This window comes from Phalaenopsis equestris, unplaced genomic scaffold (genome assembly GCF_001263595.1).
Source record: "Phalaenopsis equestris unplaced genomic scaffold, ASM126359v1 Scaffold000697, whole genome shotgun sequence".
In the NCBI taxonomy this organism is placed as follows: Eukaryota; Viridiplantae; Streptophyta; class Magnoliopsida; order Asparagales; family Orchidaceae; genus Phalaenopsis; species Phalaenopsis equestris.
In genome coordinates this window covers 744,804-763,402 of record NW_018165137.1, presented here as the reverse complement: position 1 = coordinate 763,402, position 18,599 = coordinate 744,804, and the positions used below count along the sequence as shown (strand labels likewise).

At 38.9% G+C, this 18,599-nt stretch overlaps 1 protein-coding gene across 5 annotated transcripts in view; it reads right to left on the bottom strand.

Annotated features, from left to right (window-relative positions):
* The window catches only part of LOC110030306 (coilin-like), a 105,886-nt gene that overhangs the window by 21,742 nt on the left and 65,545 nt on the right, over positions 1-18,599 (bottom strand). For all 5 annotated transcript variants that reach the window (XM_020732953.1, XM_020732956.1, XM_020732955.1 and 2 more), the window contains one exon: positions 7,457-7,534. In XM_020732953.1, coding sequence (XP_020588612.1) covers positions 7,457-7,534 — 78 coding nt within the window. The remainder of the gene's footprint in view (positions 1-7,456; positions 7,535-18,599) is intronic.

Genomic DNA, 18,599 nt, shown 5'->3' with positions numbered 1-18,599 from the left:
ATATATATATATATATATATATATATATATATATATATATATATACATGTATACATCTATATATACATATACATGTATACATCTATATATACATATATTTTAAAGGCAAAAAAATTCATTGATAAAAAAGATAGGATACAAAGATTTTAGTGAGTGGATATAAAAAACTCACTCATAGGGATTACAAATGTATTCCCCAAAAATAAAACAAGAAACAACTCCTAATCATGGTGAGTGTAGTCGGTGGATAAACCGCTTTCCCTTCCCCTGGATTTAGGGAGGGAGTCCAGCAACACTGAGATGTGGGCTTCCTCCCGAAACAATGATACAGTCATTATGAGAGTTACCCTTCAGCCTGCCGCACGAACACACTCCCGCAAAAGACGCCACAGAAGACGAGCCGCGAGGATGACTCGCGAAACAGACAAAAACAAAGGGAGATCGAGCACGAGCAGTGGAGCAGAAACCAGAATTCTTGATAATGGTGAAACACTAGCCGAGCGATATAAAGGAGGAACGCTAGCAGACGTCCTCGTTGTACTCGACGACGTCTCACCCATAGTCCACGATGTTCGCTAGCAGCTCCCAGTCGCGGCTCCCCCCGCGATATCCCTCCACTGCTCGCGTCGTCTTTGATATCGCTCCACTGCTCGCGTCTTTGTCTTCCTTGATATCCCTCCACTGCTCGTGCTCGATATCGCTCCACGCCTCTGTCGCCCTGTCCGACAGACACCGAAGTTTGCTCGCCTGTTTCTAGCGGATTTCTTAGCTGCTCTGGAGATGGTATCGACCCGTTCCTATGTCACTGCAGTTGCTGGCGATTTTCTTATTCCCACTCATGTTCCTCTTTCAGGTTCAGAGCCTGGTTTTTGTATTGGCAAGTTCTGCAATGTTTCACAATCTTTTCACAAGGCTCTTGAATGTGGCGGTGAGCACACTTTCATTAAAAAAGTTGGGGAAAAAAATGATAAATCTGTTCTTATTCTCACAGAGGTTGAAACCAATATTCTCGCTTCTTTTTGTTGTTTAGGGAAATTCTTTTATAGTCACTCTAAACTTGAGATCATTTGAAAAGATTTTGGGGTATTTGGAATACATAAACTTATTCAACTATCTCAAAATATCGATTATACTCGCATTTTTCTCAAAAGGTTATCAAGATTGACAACTGTTTTATGAAAATTCTAAAATTGACTGTTGATTTTGCTCCAAAAGCGGAGTCCCCTATCATTCCTGATTAGATAAAGTTTTTGGGGTTAAATTTACATCTGTTCAACTTAAAAATTCACTACTCCTTAGCAACTGCTTACGGTAATTCTCTCGAGGTTAATAATCCCACGTTTGTTATCACCAGACCCTTTGTGGCTTGTGTGTTAGTTGAGAAAGATAACACTCAACCAGCTCCGGATTAGGTTTGGATTGGAACCACTCACAACGGGTATTGACAAAAGGTTGAAATAGAACCCAACTCTCCTTATTGTTCTCATTGCAGTAAGTTTGGCCACAACTCTATTATTTGTTATCGCTTGCATCCTCATCTAAGACTGGATATCGCCAAAGATAAGTCACCTACCATCTTTGCTGAGAAGGTGCAACCTGATTCTCTTTTCAATACCATACTTCCTGATGAAGAACATCATACTACAGGTACAGATCATGATGTGCTTATACCACCCACTGTTATTGAAGAATACTCACTTACATGTTAAGACACACGAGAGTGCTCCTTCGATCCAATAAAAGATCAGCTGGTACAACAAGTAGTCACTTCTACTGTTCAACAACCTACACATGTTCAGCACACTTTAGACTAATTCATTGATCAGGAGAGCTAATCTTCGGATGAGGAATGATAGGTATATTTTAGGAGGAAGAAGATGAATGGAGGCCGACTCGAGCTCGGAAATTTATTGGATGATACATTGGCTACTACTGGCAATGACACTCATCTTACCTCATCTTACCAATTTATTTATTAGCTGGCGCCTTCCCTAGAACTAGCGGCAGAGGCAAGACAAAATTGGATCTCTCTAGCCACCTAATACTACTTATTTTGATACTTTTTGGTTTTTTTTCTGTAAGTTTCTCATGTATATTTCTGTTTTTTCTCTTTTTGAAAACATTGTAGTTATCGTGTGAGCAGGGTGCAATGTTTGGGCCCTCTCACACAATCAATCTGTATCATTCTTCCTATTTAATATATTAGCCTTTGAGATTTCTCAAAAATATATATATATATTAAAAAGCTCAAGGACAATTATATTAAAGAGAAAAGGGTGCAGATAGGTTGTATGAGTAGGCCCAAATAAGCACCTAACTCACACGATACAGCACACAAAAAAGCCTAAAAAGGAGATGGTACATATAAGATCAATCGGAACGACCCAATTTAGTTCTGCCTCTGCCACTAGTTCTCGGAAGAGAACCAGCTAATAAATCGGTGAGGTGTGTACCATTAACCGAAGTAACCAAAGTATCATCCATTAGATTTCTTAGCTCAAGTAGATCTTCATTCTTCTTCTTCTTTCTGAAAGTGTAAATATGTCATTCCTCATCCAAAAATTGTTGTTCATTCGAATAAGGTGGTAGGGCTGTAGTAGAAAGATTGCCAACAGTTGTACCCACTATAGGTTCTAGTGTATGTGAAGTATAAGTTGTCGCCTCTACACTAGATATTTCTTGAAGATGGAGAGCTCTAAGGTTCTCCTGATTATCAGTCCGAACACTATCCTTTATAGGCAAGGATCCTTCAATACTGTTTTCAGGGTCATCCAACATTACAAAAATTGCAGAAACAGTATTGTTAGGGTGGGGGTCCACAGGGGTAATTAAATCAGACATCAAATCATTTTCTATGATAGTTTTCTCTCCAGGTGGAACAGATATGTACAGAGCAATGGGTTAAACTCATCCTTATTCATTTGATCTTTAAATTTCAAATTAGGATGGAGCTTATGACATTATCAAGGGTATACCAAAAATCTTACAATGACAACAATAAGAAAGTTTATGTTTCATGACGATTGTTGTCAATATCCATTATGAGCCAAACTTCAGTAACATCAGGTAAAGTAATAACTCTTTCTACAAGTATTCTGACAACACAAGATCTGGTTAAGTTGAAAGTGGGTAGATCTAGCTTCATAGTGTCCCTAAGTATGACCCCAATAGAGTAAAGAACCTAATAATTAAAAAAGTGCAGCTTGAGACTAGGTAGACTAAACCATATCAGTATAATAGGAGATTCATGATTGGGGTCAAAATCAAGAAACCACTTAACTTCATTGACTTGTCAACAATGTTAAGATTTTTTGGAGAAAATCCGAGTGTAGTCTTCAGTCACTGTTAATTGAATTAACACATGTCTCCTATCTATGAGCTCAACTTTCCACTTTCTTGCTAGTTTGAGATCATCAAAACTTTTTCTGATAACTTCCATAGGTGGCCCCAAAGAAATTTTTCAATAAAAGCGAACTTGAATTTCTCAGTCAGGGTTGAAATTTCTAAGTTTGAGAAAAAAAGTATTGTTTTTTCACTTTTCCTACTTGTTTTCTTAACAAAGAGGCAGTCACCTATACTATCACGACAATCCTCATAAATTGTGGGCATAAGAGACTTTGTCATGTTCAACTAAAGAAGAAGGGAGCGCCATCAAACTCTTGTTGGAAGACCTCGATATAATAGTTGTCTGTGTAGTCCCAAAACCTCGAAAGGTGAACGTCGACGTCGAAAAGAAAGATGCTGACGCAAAACGAGATGCAGACACAGACGGAACCGTCAGTGTCGAAGAACGCAGTAACAATGCGAGCCGACTAAGCAGAGGAAGTGAGGAGCTAAGCGGAGAGTCTACGAAATAGAGGCGAGGTGGATGGATGGATGGATGGATGGATGGATGGATGGATGGATGGATGGATGGATGGATGGATGGATGGATGGATATACAAATCGGTTTGCAAGTTAATCTATGACACTTCACATTCACACCGGGATTGGTTCTGGGGAAAATGGATTTGGCACAAATTTTTAACTCTCTCTATATCTTTTTTTTCTGGCATTTTTACTCTTCTTTACTTCCTGTTGATGACATTCTTAAGTTGAAAAGCCTTAAATTGGCTTCGAGATGTCCTATGTGCAAAGTTTTCGAGGAAGATTCGAGACATAATTTTTTAATGTGTTTTCTCTTTAAATGTTTTGAACGACGCAGACGCGAACGTGTGAAACTGTCGCGTCGAAATCGAAACAGCAAGATGCAGACAGACGGAACCGTCAGCGTCAAAGAACGCAGTAACGATGCAAGCCAACGAAGCAGAGGAAGTGAGGAGCAGAAGCGGAGAATCTAAGAAATAGAGGCGAGCTGCGAGCCCTCTCCTAGCGATAAAATCATAGGCGATGGAAATCATCATTCGAAACCCCAGCAAAGCTCTCGACCGTCATTTTGTTATGTATGTATGTGTGTGTGTGTGTATATATATATATACAAATCGGTTTGTAAGTTAATCTATGACACTTTACATTCACACCGGGATTGGTTTTGGGGAAAATGGATTTAACACAAATTTTCAACTCCCTCTATATCCTTTTTTCTCTTCTTTACTTCCTATTGATGACATTCTTAAGTTGAAAAGCCTTAAATTGGCTTCGAGATGTCCAATGTGCAAAGTTACCGAGGAAGATTCAAGACATATTTTTTGAATGTGCTCTCTCTTTAAATGTTTAGAACTTTTGGGGCTTACATTTTGGTATCCCCTGGATACATACAGGCTTATTATGTAATTATTTGTGGCATTGGAAGGGTTTTGATGATAGGGGGGAGGGTTTCCCCTTCAGGGGGGAGGGTTTCCCCTTCCTCCCCTTTCTTTACTGGTCATATGGTTTATTTGGACCTCGAGAAATAGCTTTAAATATAATTCTTCCTCTCCTCCTGCTTCTATGACTGTTTCTTATGTGTTGGCCTATTACACCAAGGTCCTCAGGGTTAGTTCCAATGATGTTTCGAATTTTAGGCCCCCTCGTTTAATCATGTGGGCTCCCCCTTCTTCTGGATGTGTTAAAGTAAATGTGGATGGTAGTTGGAACCATTTATATGTTGCAGTTGGAGGCATATTTAGAAATTCTTAGGGTAAGTGTATATGTTACTTTATTTCTCCTGTTGCTGCTGACAATCCATTAGCCACGGAATGTTGGGGGGTTTTTCTGACCTTAACAGTGGCAAGTGCTTTTAATTTTCACATGATTGAGGTGGAGACTGATTCTAAAATGCTCTATGATATACTATTGAGTATCTCTCCTCCTCTTTGAGATATTATATGCATCTTTAAACGTATTTATGCTTTAATTTTTGAAAGTCACTTGGAAGTGAGTTGGAGTTTCATCCATAGAGATGGCAACTCCCCTGCTGACTGGTTAGCCAGGCAAGCAGAGGAGGCGCGTTATGTTGGTATTTATCCCCCTACTCCTCTCAAACATCTCCTCATTGGGGACAACCTGAACTTGTCGTATGTTAGAGTTTAACATTTGTGCTGCTCGGCTTTATGGCTGGGAACTCTCGTTTCTGTACGGTGGTTTGGTTTGCACCTTCCCTTTTGAGGTGTCATTTTTCTTGGCAGGTTTTGGTTTGCATCCTTTCTGGTTTTATCTCCTTGGCTTTCCTGCTCTCACAGTTCTCACTGGTTCCTTGCTGTTGGGTTTTCTCTGCTCAGTTGACCGACATACCAATTGGCAACGCTGCTCACTGAAGTGTTCCAGAGGATTAGGAGTTTTCTGCTGTCAATTTTTGTGGTTTCTTTCTCTTATCCGTTATACACGGGCACAGATTTACTTATTTTTGGATTTTGTTTTCTTTGGCTTGGGTATACCTGTAATTTTGATGTTTTCTTTTTGCGTGAGCTGTACTGTGAAAGGAGGAACCCCAAGGGGTGTGTTTAATTGTATTTTTTTTTCTTTTTAGACGGGGCTTCACACCCCTCCAAATTTTGTACCTTTTTCGTTATATTAACACATAAGGAGCCCCCGAATATTAAACAGGTCAAAAGGTCTAACCTAAATCCAACCCGTCTAACCTAAACCTAACTAATATAACCCGTTTAATATATATGCATAAAAGCAAATTAGGTTAAATTTGAGTTTTATTAGTCATTTTCGAGTCAAATTCAAGTCATTTTTGGATTGGCAAGTCAAACTGAAAACATATTTGGGTTAGCAAGATCAATTTCAGGTTGGCATGTCAACACAAACCCAATCCAAAAAATTGTGTTAAGATTTTTGGCCCAAATCAAATCAAGAAATTAATCGGGTCCACCCAAACCTGAATTTTTTGAGTCAGGATCGAGTCAAGTAGGAGTTTCCGGTAAATTTTTTACACCCCTAAAAATAGTTATTCAACATATATATGGACTCAATGTAATGACCTTCAAATGCACAATCAAAATCATGCATACCTTTCTAATATGACAAAATATCTGGGAAGAGAAAATTTCATTTTAAACATTCCCTCCCTCCCTTCCTATAGAGTCAATGTAACAACCTTCAAATGCACATTCAAAATCATGCATTCCATTTTAATATGACAAAATCTCTAGGAATAGAAAATTTCATTTCAAACATTTCCTCCCTCCCTTCCTCTATTTATATATAAAGGATTGTGTGTGTGCGTTGAAAAAATATTACATCAAGACTCTACACGTAGAGTTACGTGTGGAGTCCAATGATATCACGCCACACGTAGAGAAAAAAAATTGGCCCCGGTAACACGGGAATATTACCTCGTGTTATTCAGGTGTTATTGTATGTTATTCAAGTGTTATTGATGTGTTATTATAATACCAGGAATATTTTCAGAGCACAATAACACATGAATAACTTACAATAACACCTAAATAATACGAGGGAAATATTCCCCTGTGTTACCGAGTCGATTTTTTTTTCTCACGTGGCGTGATTTCGTTGGACTCCACACATAACTCTACGTCCGGAGTCCTGATGTAATATTTTTTCGTGTGTGTGTGGTGTTGTGTAGGGGGTTGGGGGGGTTGTGTGTGGGAATTAGACAAGTGTAGCACAACCTTTACAAAGTCACTTATCATAAGAAAATAGATTTGAGACAGCCCTAAAGCAGTCAACAGGATTTAAAACAAAGAAATTAAAGGGCAGTGATTGTAAAAGAACTACAAATGTTTTTCTCATATTTAGACTAACCATCAAGCTATTGTCTTAAGAATAATAGAAGCAAAGCTAGGTAATCTAGGTAAATCATAAATTTTACTCGAGCTTAATTTGGTGCAAGAAATCAACATAGGTAAACTTGACCTCTCATAGAAATCATTCAAGTACAGGGTACAGACGTAGAAAATGCACATGGAATTCCCTGTTCACATGGAAAAACGGTAATAGTTCCACTGACACAAATACACGGATAGTTATACCCAAGTAGAAAATGTAAGCATCAAAAAACAAATACCTTTTTTGTTTTCTTTGAACCAAATTTTCGATAAAAAAATCTTTTGAATTTCTTCCGATAAGCACTTCTACTTAGCACCTGACCATACCAGTATAAGCAGGCATCATTCACAAAATAACCAAAATCCAAAAGAATGAAAATTTGTTGAGCAGTACTAAGATCACGTTAATTAGAAAGGACGAAGCTAGGTAAATTCAAATTACAAGTCATAATTTGTTTCCATAGCATGTTAAAAGAATCGACATCAAGTTTGAAAGATAAGCCAAAAACATGAAGTAAATTTTAGTCATAATCTATAAAGTTTACAACAATGTACGTGCAAAATTGTCAAGAGAGCATAAAGGTGCTCACCAACTTTGTTTTCATGCTATATTGGTCAGGCTGAATTTTATAATTATTTATTTATTTATTGTTTTGCTAATTTGAATTAATAAAGAATAAGATACTTTTATCCTAAATTAATATTTTAGTTCCATTATATATAGGACCTAAAGCATGGTCCTTAATATTATTGTTTTGATAGGTTCAATAAAAATTTTTTGTAGCCTTCGTTTAAGGTCCCAATTTCTCTTGCACTATAAGAAAGCAGTTAATTAGCACATACACTTGTGGCAGACAAGTTTCAGTTCCAAACATTTGCATCACATTAGTGGCCGATTTGCGGCAATCGTTATTAAGGATGAAATTTGCGTCTCACATGTTGAAGCTAATATTTAGTCCTGGGCTTAGCGGTGACATTATTCCTCATTATCTTTACCACTTAATTGTGGCAGCAGTACAAAAGTTAAGGTCAAGGCAAATTACATAGCATCATACGTAGCTGACTCAAATTCGACACCAAACCCTTAAAATCTAAACTCTTGCCCACCAGGCTCATTCGCACTCTTCGTTGTTCTTGAAACCTTGCCTCCCCGCGATCGTCAGACAAACCAGCAGCCTTTCAGCGAGCCCATGATCGCTCTTCTCTAATGACCACAAGACACCGTCCCACACACTTACGACCTCTCCTCTTCCTTTAATCCGAGCACTCAGATGAAATTTTCCTTTTTCCCCCATATATAATTTGTTGATTCTTTCAACTTTTCTTTGCCGAATTAATCCATAATGTTTTAAGTTTATGTATTAGGATTTAGCAATGCCTTAGGAAGGTGTTTGGCTGTATGTAGAATTTAGAAGTTAATATTTTGTTGTCTACTGGTTTTCATTCTTTTGTGTTGTTCTTAGCGACGTCTAGGATGTGGGAAAGCCAATGTACCTATCGAAAGTAGATCTTTTGTATCTTGCTTGTTTGTATTTGTTTTTTGCATGACCAGCCCTTATTTGACTTATTTGTACCCATCGATTGTCATTTTGTCGTGATTTGTTCGCTGATTTTGGTTGCAAGACGTATCAAATTGTTATAAGAGCATAGATCTTGGCAGGGTGACAACATAGAAAGTGGATGTGCTAGAAGAAGAGCTAGAGAAAATCAAATCAAAAATGGAAGAGAAGTTAGCCACTATAGAGGACCAAGTTTCTTCCATTGAAAGTCGTGGAATTGCTTCAGTTGCAAATCCTAGCCAAAGGTTGATCAGAGAATCCGTGGCTAGGTCAAAAGGGAAGAAGATCGAGTGATAAGACAACGAAAAAGATATCATCGACCTACAAGAGCGTCCTCCTAGGACTCCAAGAGGAAAAGGGAGTGCAGATTTCCGATGGAGGGGGATGGGCCTAAAATTGGAGCAGAGATGGTGTAAGGAACACAGAAGAATGCGAGGGAGGAAGGAGGGATTTGGGAGTGGGATATGCCTATGAGCGATGAAGAGAGTTACACCCTACATACATGACGGGAAATACCGGGGGAAGAGAAGGTTGGGCTGGAGATGCAAGGGTTAGAAAACTGAAAATATTAATCTCCAAAGGGGATGATGCACATGAATGGGTGTATCGGGTAAAGCGATACTCTGCAATGAATGAGTTAACTGAGGAAAGAAGATCATGGCAGCGAGATTGTGCTTGAAGGAAAAGGCTTTAGCATGATTTCAGCTAATAGAAGCAAGGTATCCAATGCACTCATGGGAGGAGTTTAAGGATTGCTTGTTGGAGTGTTTACGAGCCCTTCAAGAAGGAAACCTGCACGAGCAATTCTATGCTCTTACTTAGGAGGGTAAAAGTTTGAGCTCTTCTCAGAAAGGTTGAGGGGGATTTCTTCAGGTGGACTGGAAGGGAATTTCTTGAAAGGCCTAAAGCCCGACTTATGAGCAGTCATCCGCCCATGATGGAGCTCGCCCAGATGATGGAGGATAAGAAATATGTGAAGAAAACTAGCAAAGGCGGCAACATCGGAGAATTATACAAGGGCACCTTGACGGGTACGACACCGAGGACCCAGACAGTATCATTTCAGAAAGAGAAGCTGAAAGAAATGAATGCAGTACCCCGTCCTAGGGGTAGTTTCAAGCGCCTAGTGTGAGCCTTTTTTTCCAATCCGTCCTTATGGTGAAAAAAACAGAATGGTAAATGAAAATTCTTAGTGGACTACCGGGCTTTGAACAGAAAATAGTCCTGGACAAGTTTTCCTATGCTTGAGATTGATGAGTTACTGGATGAGCTTTGTGGGGCAGTTATTTTCTCAAAAATTGATTTTAAATCGGGGTACCACTAGATCATTATGAATCTAGTGGATGTGCACAAGACAACATTCAAGGCACATGAAAGACATTATGAATTCTTAGTAATGTTGTTAGGCCTCATCAACACCTCAACGACATTTCAATCCTTCATGAATATTGTTTTTCAATCTTTCCTTCGAAAATTTATCCTGGTTTACTTTAATGATATTTTAGTCTATAGTCGTATAGAGACAGAGTATGTGGGGCACCTGAGGATAGTCTTGGAGGCATGAGAAAGCACTAATTGTAAACCAAATTGAAGAAATGTTCTTCTGCATAGTTACAGCTGGAGAACTTAGGATATGTGGTGACCAAAACGGGGGTTGCAGTGGATTAGTCCAATATCGAGGTCATGGTTGATTGGCCTTTACCAAGGAGTTTGAAGGAGTCGAGCTCACGGCTACTACCAAAAGTTCATAAAAGGCTATGGCACGATAACATGGCCACAGACAGAGCAGTGGAAGAAAGACAATTTTAAATGGGGAGGAACAACAACACAAGCCTTTGAACATCTGAAGAGAGCCATGAATTACGTACCGGTATTAGCACTTCTAGATTTCAGTAAACCATTTGTTGTGGAGACAGATGCGCTAGAGTGCGGATTAGAAGCAGTGTCAATGTAGGATACACGATCGATTGCCTACTTCAGTCACGTTCTTACAGCAAAGCGAGGCTAAATTCAGTAAAGAACGAAAATTGATGGCAATTTTTTTGGTCATTAGAAGTGGTGGCCCTATGTTGGGACAATATTCTGGGTCAGGACAGATCAAAGGAGTTTAAATTGTCTTTTGAAGCAGCGGATGGTGACTGAGGAGCATCAGAGATGGCTATCCATGCTATTGAGGAATGATTTCAAGAATCAGTATCAGTCAGGACTGGAGAACAAGGCAGCTGACGCACTTTCGAGAAGAGTGGAGGAACCCCAATTGACAGCCCTATCGGTACCCTTGGTCCTAGATTGGTAGGCCTTGAGACAGGAGAGCGAAATGGATGAAAATTTGAGCAAAATAAGAGCCAAGTTGCTACAAAATCTGAACAGTCATCCAAAATATGCATTGAGAAGACAGCAACTGCTCCGCCAAGGGCGATTCGTGCTAGCAAGTCTTCGGAGTATATTCTCAAATAATTACAAGAGTTTCATGATAGTGCGATCGGATTCAGGGGTGCAGAAGACCTATAGCTAAGAGGAAGACTTCATTGGGTGGGGATGCGCAAAGACACCGAGGATGTGGTGGCAAAATGTGAAGTGCTTGACCACGACATTATGAGGGTTACTATAACCACTAGCATTACCAAGGAAAGTTTGGAAAGAAATAATGATTGATTTCATCGAGGGATTACCATAGTCAGAAAGGTTCACGATGATCATAGTGGTCATGGATTGCCTGAGTAAGTACGCAATTTCATTCCCTTACAGCATCCCTACATGGAAATCTCAGTAGCAACGATGTTTATCCGAGTTCTTTGTTTGCATGAAGTACTAGAATCGATTGTTTCAGATAGGGATAATGTTTTCCTCAGTCACTTCTTGAAAGAGCTTTCAGGTTGCAAGGGACAATCTTTAAGAGGAGCATCGCATATCATCCCCAAACCTATAGGCAGACGGAGATGGTTAACAGGAGAGTGGAGTCATACTTGCGTGGATCCGATACGCCAAAGCTATGGGCCAAACAAATTGCATGGACTGAATAATTGTATAACACATATTGCACCGCATCACAGACCACCACTTTTAAGATATTGTATAGGCAGCATCCACCGCACTTGGTACATTACGAATATGGTGTCACACCAGTATCTAGAGTCGATCAGTACTCAGAGAGGGACAGGATATTAGCAGAGCTTAAGGGGCATTTACTGAGAACTCAACACATTATGAAGAGGAGAACAGATGAACATATGAGAGGTGCAGTTTTAACCAAGGGAATGGTCTACTTGAAACCCGGGCCCTACCGACAGAAAATTTTGGCCATGTCAAAAAGAAGGAAATTTCACCATGATAGTTTAGACCATATGAGGTGAACAAGCAAGAAAATTTCACCATGATAGTTTAGACCATATGAGGTGATGGTACGCATCGAGGAAGTGGCTTATCGCTTGAGGTTACCACCATCGCCCGCAGTACGCCCGGTTTTCCATATGTCATAGCTGAGACGTGTGATTGGAGATCATACACACTCATCTGCACTATACCCGATGCTGACAAAAGACTTGGAGGTGATTTTGCAGTCGTTAGAGATTGAAGGAGTGTGCCAAGAAGAAGGGGAGCAAATGAGGTATTGGCCAAATTAAAGGAGCTACCAGACTATAAAGCAACATGGGAGTCTTACAAGGTCATCCACAAGCAGTTTTTGTCCTTCCACCTTGAAGACAAGGTACTTCTTTTCGGAGGGAAGTAATGTCATGCCCAAGCATGAGCCGGTCAACACCTGGACAGGCTGGAAACTTTATACCCGACCCAGAGGCGGGCCGATCTGGGCAATCAGGAGAAGCGGAGCAGATAGAGAGAGTCGCAGATAAAGGAAAGGAAAGGGTGGGGTTCACTAGGGCCATAATCACCTATGCAAGGAGGAAATATTAAATGAGTTTGGAAGGAATCTTTTGAAGGAAAGTTTTTGAAATGTTGTTAGGGGATTCTATTGGGGAGAACCTAGGGTTTGCTTTCTTTAGGAATTATTTTGTTAGTTGGTTTTTCTTCTTTTGGTGTTGTTTCTAGCAACGTCTAGGGTGTGAGAGACTCGATCTACCTCTTGAAAGTAGATCAGGTATCTTGTTTGTTTGCATTTGTTTTTTGTAAGAGCAGCCCTTATTTGGCTTTTTTGCACCTATATATTGCTGCGTCATCTTGGTTTGTTCACTGATTTTGGTTTCAAGGCGTATCAATGTTAGATATGTAATAAATAAGAATTAAGCGGGAAGTCTGTAAAAATAAAAGTTTAGACACTAGATCTATAATGCATATGAATTGAGGAGCTTGTTCGTAAAATTTGAAGTTTAATGTTGTGAAAATTTAATTTTATGTGTTAGATATGTCATACATAAGAATTGAGTGGTTTGCATGTAGAAGTTTAAGTTTACGTGTTAAATATGTAATAATACATAAGAATTGAGTGGTTGTATGTAAAAATTGAAATTCATATGTTAGATATGTAATACATAAGAATTGTGCAAAATATTTGTAAAAATTGAAGTATATATGTCAGATAAGCAATACATAAGAATTGTGCGAAATATTTGTAAAAATTGACGAATATATGTCAGATATGTAATACATAAGAATTGTGTGATTTGCATGTTAAAATTGAAATTTAAATGTTAGATATCTAATAAATAAGAATTGTGTGGTTCGTATAGAAAAATTAAAGCATATTTGTTAGATATGTAATACATAAGAATTGTGTGAAATATTTGTAAAAATTAAAGTTTGTATTAGATATGTAATACATAAGAATTGTGTGGTTTGTTTGTAAATATTGAATTTTAAGTGTTAGATAAATAATAAATAATAATTCTGTGGATTGCATGTAAAAATTGCAGTTTTTGTGTTAGATATGTAATAAATAAGAATTGTGTTATTTATACATAAAAATTGAAGTTTAAGTGTTAGATTTGCAATACATAAGAATTGAATGGAATGTAAGTAAAAATTGAAGTTTATGTGTTAGACATGTAATACATAAGAATTGTGTGGTTTGTATGTAAAAATTAAAGTTTAGTGACTAGATATACAGGAAATAAGAATTGTATGGTTTGAATACAATAAATAAAAGTTTAAGTGTTACAAATGTAATACATAAGAATCAAGTGACATGTTGGTACCAATGATATTTAAATTTATTAATCTTTTACATAGAAACTATTGATAGATATTTGAAATTTGAGATTATGGATGTTTAATAAGGAATGGAGGTTGGGTCATTGTCGATTGCCTGCCAACCACAGTCATCTACTACTGCCAATCGGCGTTGCCTGTTGACAGCCACCGCTTGCTACAGCTCTCTGTCGTTCATTCTCCACCGCTCGTCGTCTGCCCACCATCGCCAACCTCCACCCTTCGGTCACTGCCACTAGACACTTTGTGGTAGCCTATGTCAGCCACCACTATCGGCCAGTCTTATCTGTCACTGCTTTAGCAGCCAGCTACTAAATTGCCACTGAGATTACCAATACTTTGAAATACACTATTTTCATTTTACTTGAAAGTAAACAAAAAACATGAAGTCATTAATTTATTTTATACCAAACCAAGCAACATCAAAGTACTTTAAGTAAAATACATTACTCATGTATTATATTCATTTTACACTATTACTTTTTTAGCAAACAAAATAGCCAAAGATTAAAGAGTTGGGTTGAAGCAAGGCAAATTTCGTCTACTACCAGGACCAATTCAGTCCAGAAGTCTTGAGAGCAATCAACCCTCTATGAAAAGGAGTGATCTCTTTTTAAGAAGGGGCAGACTCCTAGTTATCTAGGGAACTATATTTGCTTTTGTTGGAGTTTGGGATTCAATTATATTTTGTAATTTGCTTTGGGACAGTCTTCAACGTCTCCTTTTCCTTCTACGAGCTATATTCAACCAACAACTTATCGAGAATGAAGTTGGATGGGTGGTTGTGGAATTTGGCGAGGGTGCGAAGCTGGAAGTGAAGTGGGAGGTGGATAGGATTGAGGAGGAGATGAAATTTGGGCTTTCTAGATGTTGAAATAGATGGTGTGGAACGTGTGCGTAAGGGAGAGTTATAGCACAGCAGGAGAGCGTTTGTTTTAGAAATACAGATGCGATTGCAAGCTTCATCGAAGCGACAACGATAGTGGTGTGGTGTCGGTGGGAGAGAAAAAGCACAAAAGAGATAGGTTGGTTTGCGTGAGGGTAGGGAATTGCTTGCAATTGTTGTGTGCCTATGGGCGAAAGATGGGAGAGGACTAATTTTTTTTTTATATATTTTTTGGAATAAGATGGGATAAGGAATGGAGGTTGGGTTCTATGTATGAGAGAAATTTAAGTAGATCTATTTGTTTTTAATATTTGTTATTAGTATTATTATTACTACTATTATTATTATTATTATTATTATTATTACTATTATTATTATATTCACAAACCTAACAAAAAAAATCAAAAGAATATATATGATAAATATATGTTTACCGCAGGAGGCTTTGCTAGGGTTTCGTCTGATGGCGATTTTCGTCGTCTACTTCGTTGAATCACCTACCTCGTTCATCGTTTTCATCGATTTCATTGCTACATCATGCTTGAAGAAGAAGGGGTTTGCGACTCATCAACTTCGTCTGCTTCGTCCTTCTTCGTGCTCGTTTGAAGAAGACTTCCGCCGTCTTCCACATTGAATCACATTCCTCTTTTCACGTTTGCATCGTCGTGCTCGAGAAAAAAGGGGTTCGCTCTTAGACTTCGTCTGCTTCGTTTCTTCGTTGTTTGGTCTTTCCTGGACTGCATTCTTCACTGTTCCTAATGCCTCACCTCCTAAAACCAGTGATGGAAAGAACTTATGCTGCTGCCCTTGCGGGTGTTCACGCCTCAAGTACTCCTAAATCGAGTTTGCTCCTACCTTCTTTTGCGCTGCTGGAGGGTGGTGAGTTCTGTTACATCAAGAAAGTTGGTAGGAAGAATGTAAAGTCGTCATCTTTTCTGTTGAAACCGAAAGTAATATGTTTGTTTCCTCTTGTCGTATGAATTTGTTCGGAAAATTTCTTTATAGCCATCCCAAAATAGAGCTGATTCATAAAGAATTGAGCTTATGCACCTTGTTGGGGAGTGGAAAATTGGACTTTTACATGGGTGACACATCCTTACTCAACTTAACAATGAAGAGAATTACACATGCTTATTTGCTAGAAGACTAGTTTGGATTGATAACAGATCAATGAAAATTTTGAAATGGACTATGAATTTTGACCAACACACGAAGCCACCAACCACACTGGTCTGGATTCGCCTCTTTGGTTTGAAATTTCATTATTTTAACAAAGAAGTGTTGTACTATATTGCTTCAATCTCTGTTAAGTCACTCAAAAAGGATATTCCTACTTTTAATCTTTCACGTCCTTCAGAAGTCAGGATGCTTGTTGAAAGGGATATCACTTTAATCGCTCATGAGGAAAGTTGGTTATACTCACAAGACTAAGGATATTGGCAAAGAGTTGTTATTGAGCTTTTTCTATATATTGCTCTCAATGTAGTATGTTCAGTCACTCAAATTCTCAATGTCACCACCTGCACCCCCATTTAAAACCAAAAAAACAAAGTGCTCAACCAAAACTAGAGATCCCCCTCCTAATCTTCTTCAAATTGTGACACTCTTGTTCATCACAAGGATGTCTCTGACCCCAATAACACTGTGGTAACCGTACCATTGAATCCACTGGCTGACGTTGTTGTAGGTTCCACTACCCTTGCGAGCAATCTTTCAACTACTCAGCCTCCACACAATGCTCAAGATGAAGGTCCTCTGATTCCTCCTGTAGAACCTCTGTTGGCGATGGCAGAAGAAACTTTTCATTCTTCATCAACTCTAGAACCTATCATTGATATAATGGTTGGCAATCTCGTGGTTGATTGTCCTGCCCTAAGTGTGCCCCAACTTCAAGTCCAACATTCTACCCTAAGTGAGCTTTCTACTACGACCCTACCACCTCATCAGATCGAGCAAGCTATTACTGTCATTCGGGCACAAGAGGCTCGTGATGTGCGACAACCTACACATGCCCGACAATTTTTGGACCAATCCACAGATCAAATGAGCTAGTCTTCAGATGAGGAATGACAGATTTACACATTTAGGAAGAAGAAGAATAAGTGGTCTACAAGGACTCATGAACTTAATGGATGATATCTTGGTTGTTTCGGGTAATGCCATTAGACTTAATCATTTTTTAGCTTGTCTTTTTTGCCCTCTTTCCTACTTGCAGAGCTTCTCCTTGCTGTGACGGAACTTCCTTCTTCTTCGTTTGAACCTGGCAAAACCTTCTTTGCTCACGTGGTGGGTAATCCTCAGGAGGAGAAGGCGGTTGTCTTCCCCTCAAGTTATAGGAGAATCGTGATGGTACAGGTGACTGCCTCTTTATTAAGAATGCAAGCAGGAAAAGTGGAAAGACAACACTCTTTTTCTCTGACTCAGAAATTTCAACCCTGACTGACAAATTCAAGTTTGTTCTTATTGGAAAATTTCAGTGGATACACCCACCTATGAAAATTATCAAGAAAAGTTGATGATCTCAAATTAACAGGAAAGTGGAAAGTGGGGCTCATGAATGGGAAACACGTTTTGATTCAGTTAACCGTACTTGAAGACTACACTTGGATTTTCTCCAAAAAATATCTTAACAGTGCTGGCAAATCAATGAAGCTACTCAAGTGGTCTCCTGGTTTTGACCCCAATCATGAACCTCCTACTGTACTGGTATGGTTTAGTCTATCTGGTCTCAAGCTGCACTTTTTTCATCGCTGCACTGTCTCAAGCTTCACTTTTTTCATCATCAGGTTCTTTATTCTATTGGCGTCATACTTGGGGACCCTGTGAAGCTAAATCTACCCACTTTCAACCTTACCAAACTTTTTGTGGCCAGAATAACCAGTGGAAAGAGACTAGTGGTATGGTTTAGTCTACTCTATTGATGTTACTGAAGTCTAGTTGGGCACAACGCGTAATAGATATTGGCAACAAACCGTCATGGAGCATAGACCTCCTTATTGTTCTCATTGTAAGATGTTTGGGCATACCCTTGATAAATGTCATAAGCTTCATCCTAATTTGAAATGTAAAGATCAAGTGAATAAGGATGGATCTAAGGATATATCTGTTCCACCTAGAGAGAAAACTAAAACAGGACAGGATTTGGTGTTTGATTCTATCTCCTGAAAATATTGTTTCTGCGATTGATGAAGAGCTAGATGGCCCTGTTGAGCAACCTACACTTTCAAACCATATTTAAAATAATAATGCAGGACCCCTACCTACACGGACTGATAATTAGGAGAACCTTGTAGCTCCCCATCTTCAGGAAGTATCAAGGGTAGAGGCTCAACTCTTACCTCACATACACTTGTGGGCACAACTGTTGGCAATCTTTTTACTGCAGCACTACCACCTCATTCGAATGAGCAACGATTTTCAGATAAGGAATGACAGGTTTACACATCCAGGAGGAAGAATAAGAATGGAGATCTACTTGAGCTAAGGAATCTAATGGATGATACTCTGGTTACTTCGGCCAATGGTACACACCTCACCAATCTGTTAGTCGGTTTCTTTCCGAGAAATAGAGGCAGAGGCGGAACTAAAGTGGGTCGACCTGGTTGATCTTATATGTACCATCTACTTTTGGGTTTTAAATTTCTTTTCTTTTCTTTTTTTCTGTGTTGTGCCGTATGGGTTGGGTGTCTATTTGAGTTCACTCATCCAACCTATCTGTACCCTTTTCTCTTCAATAAATGTCTTGGGCTTTTTAAAAACAATATATATATATAT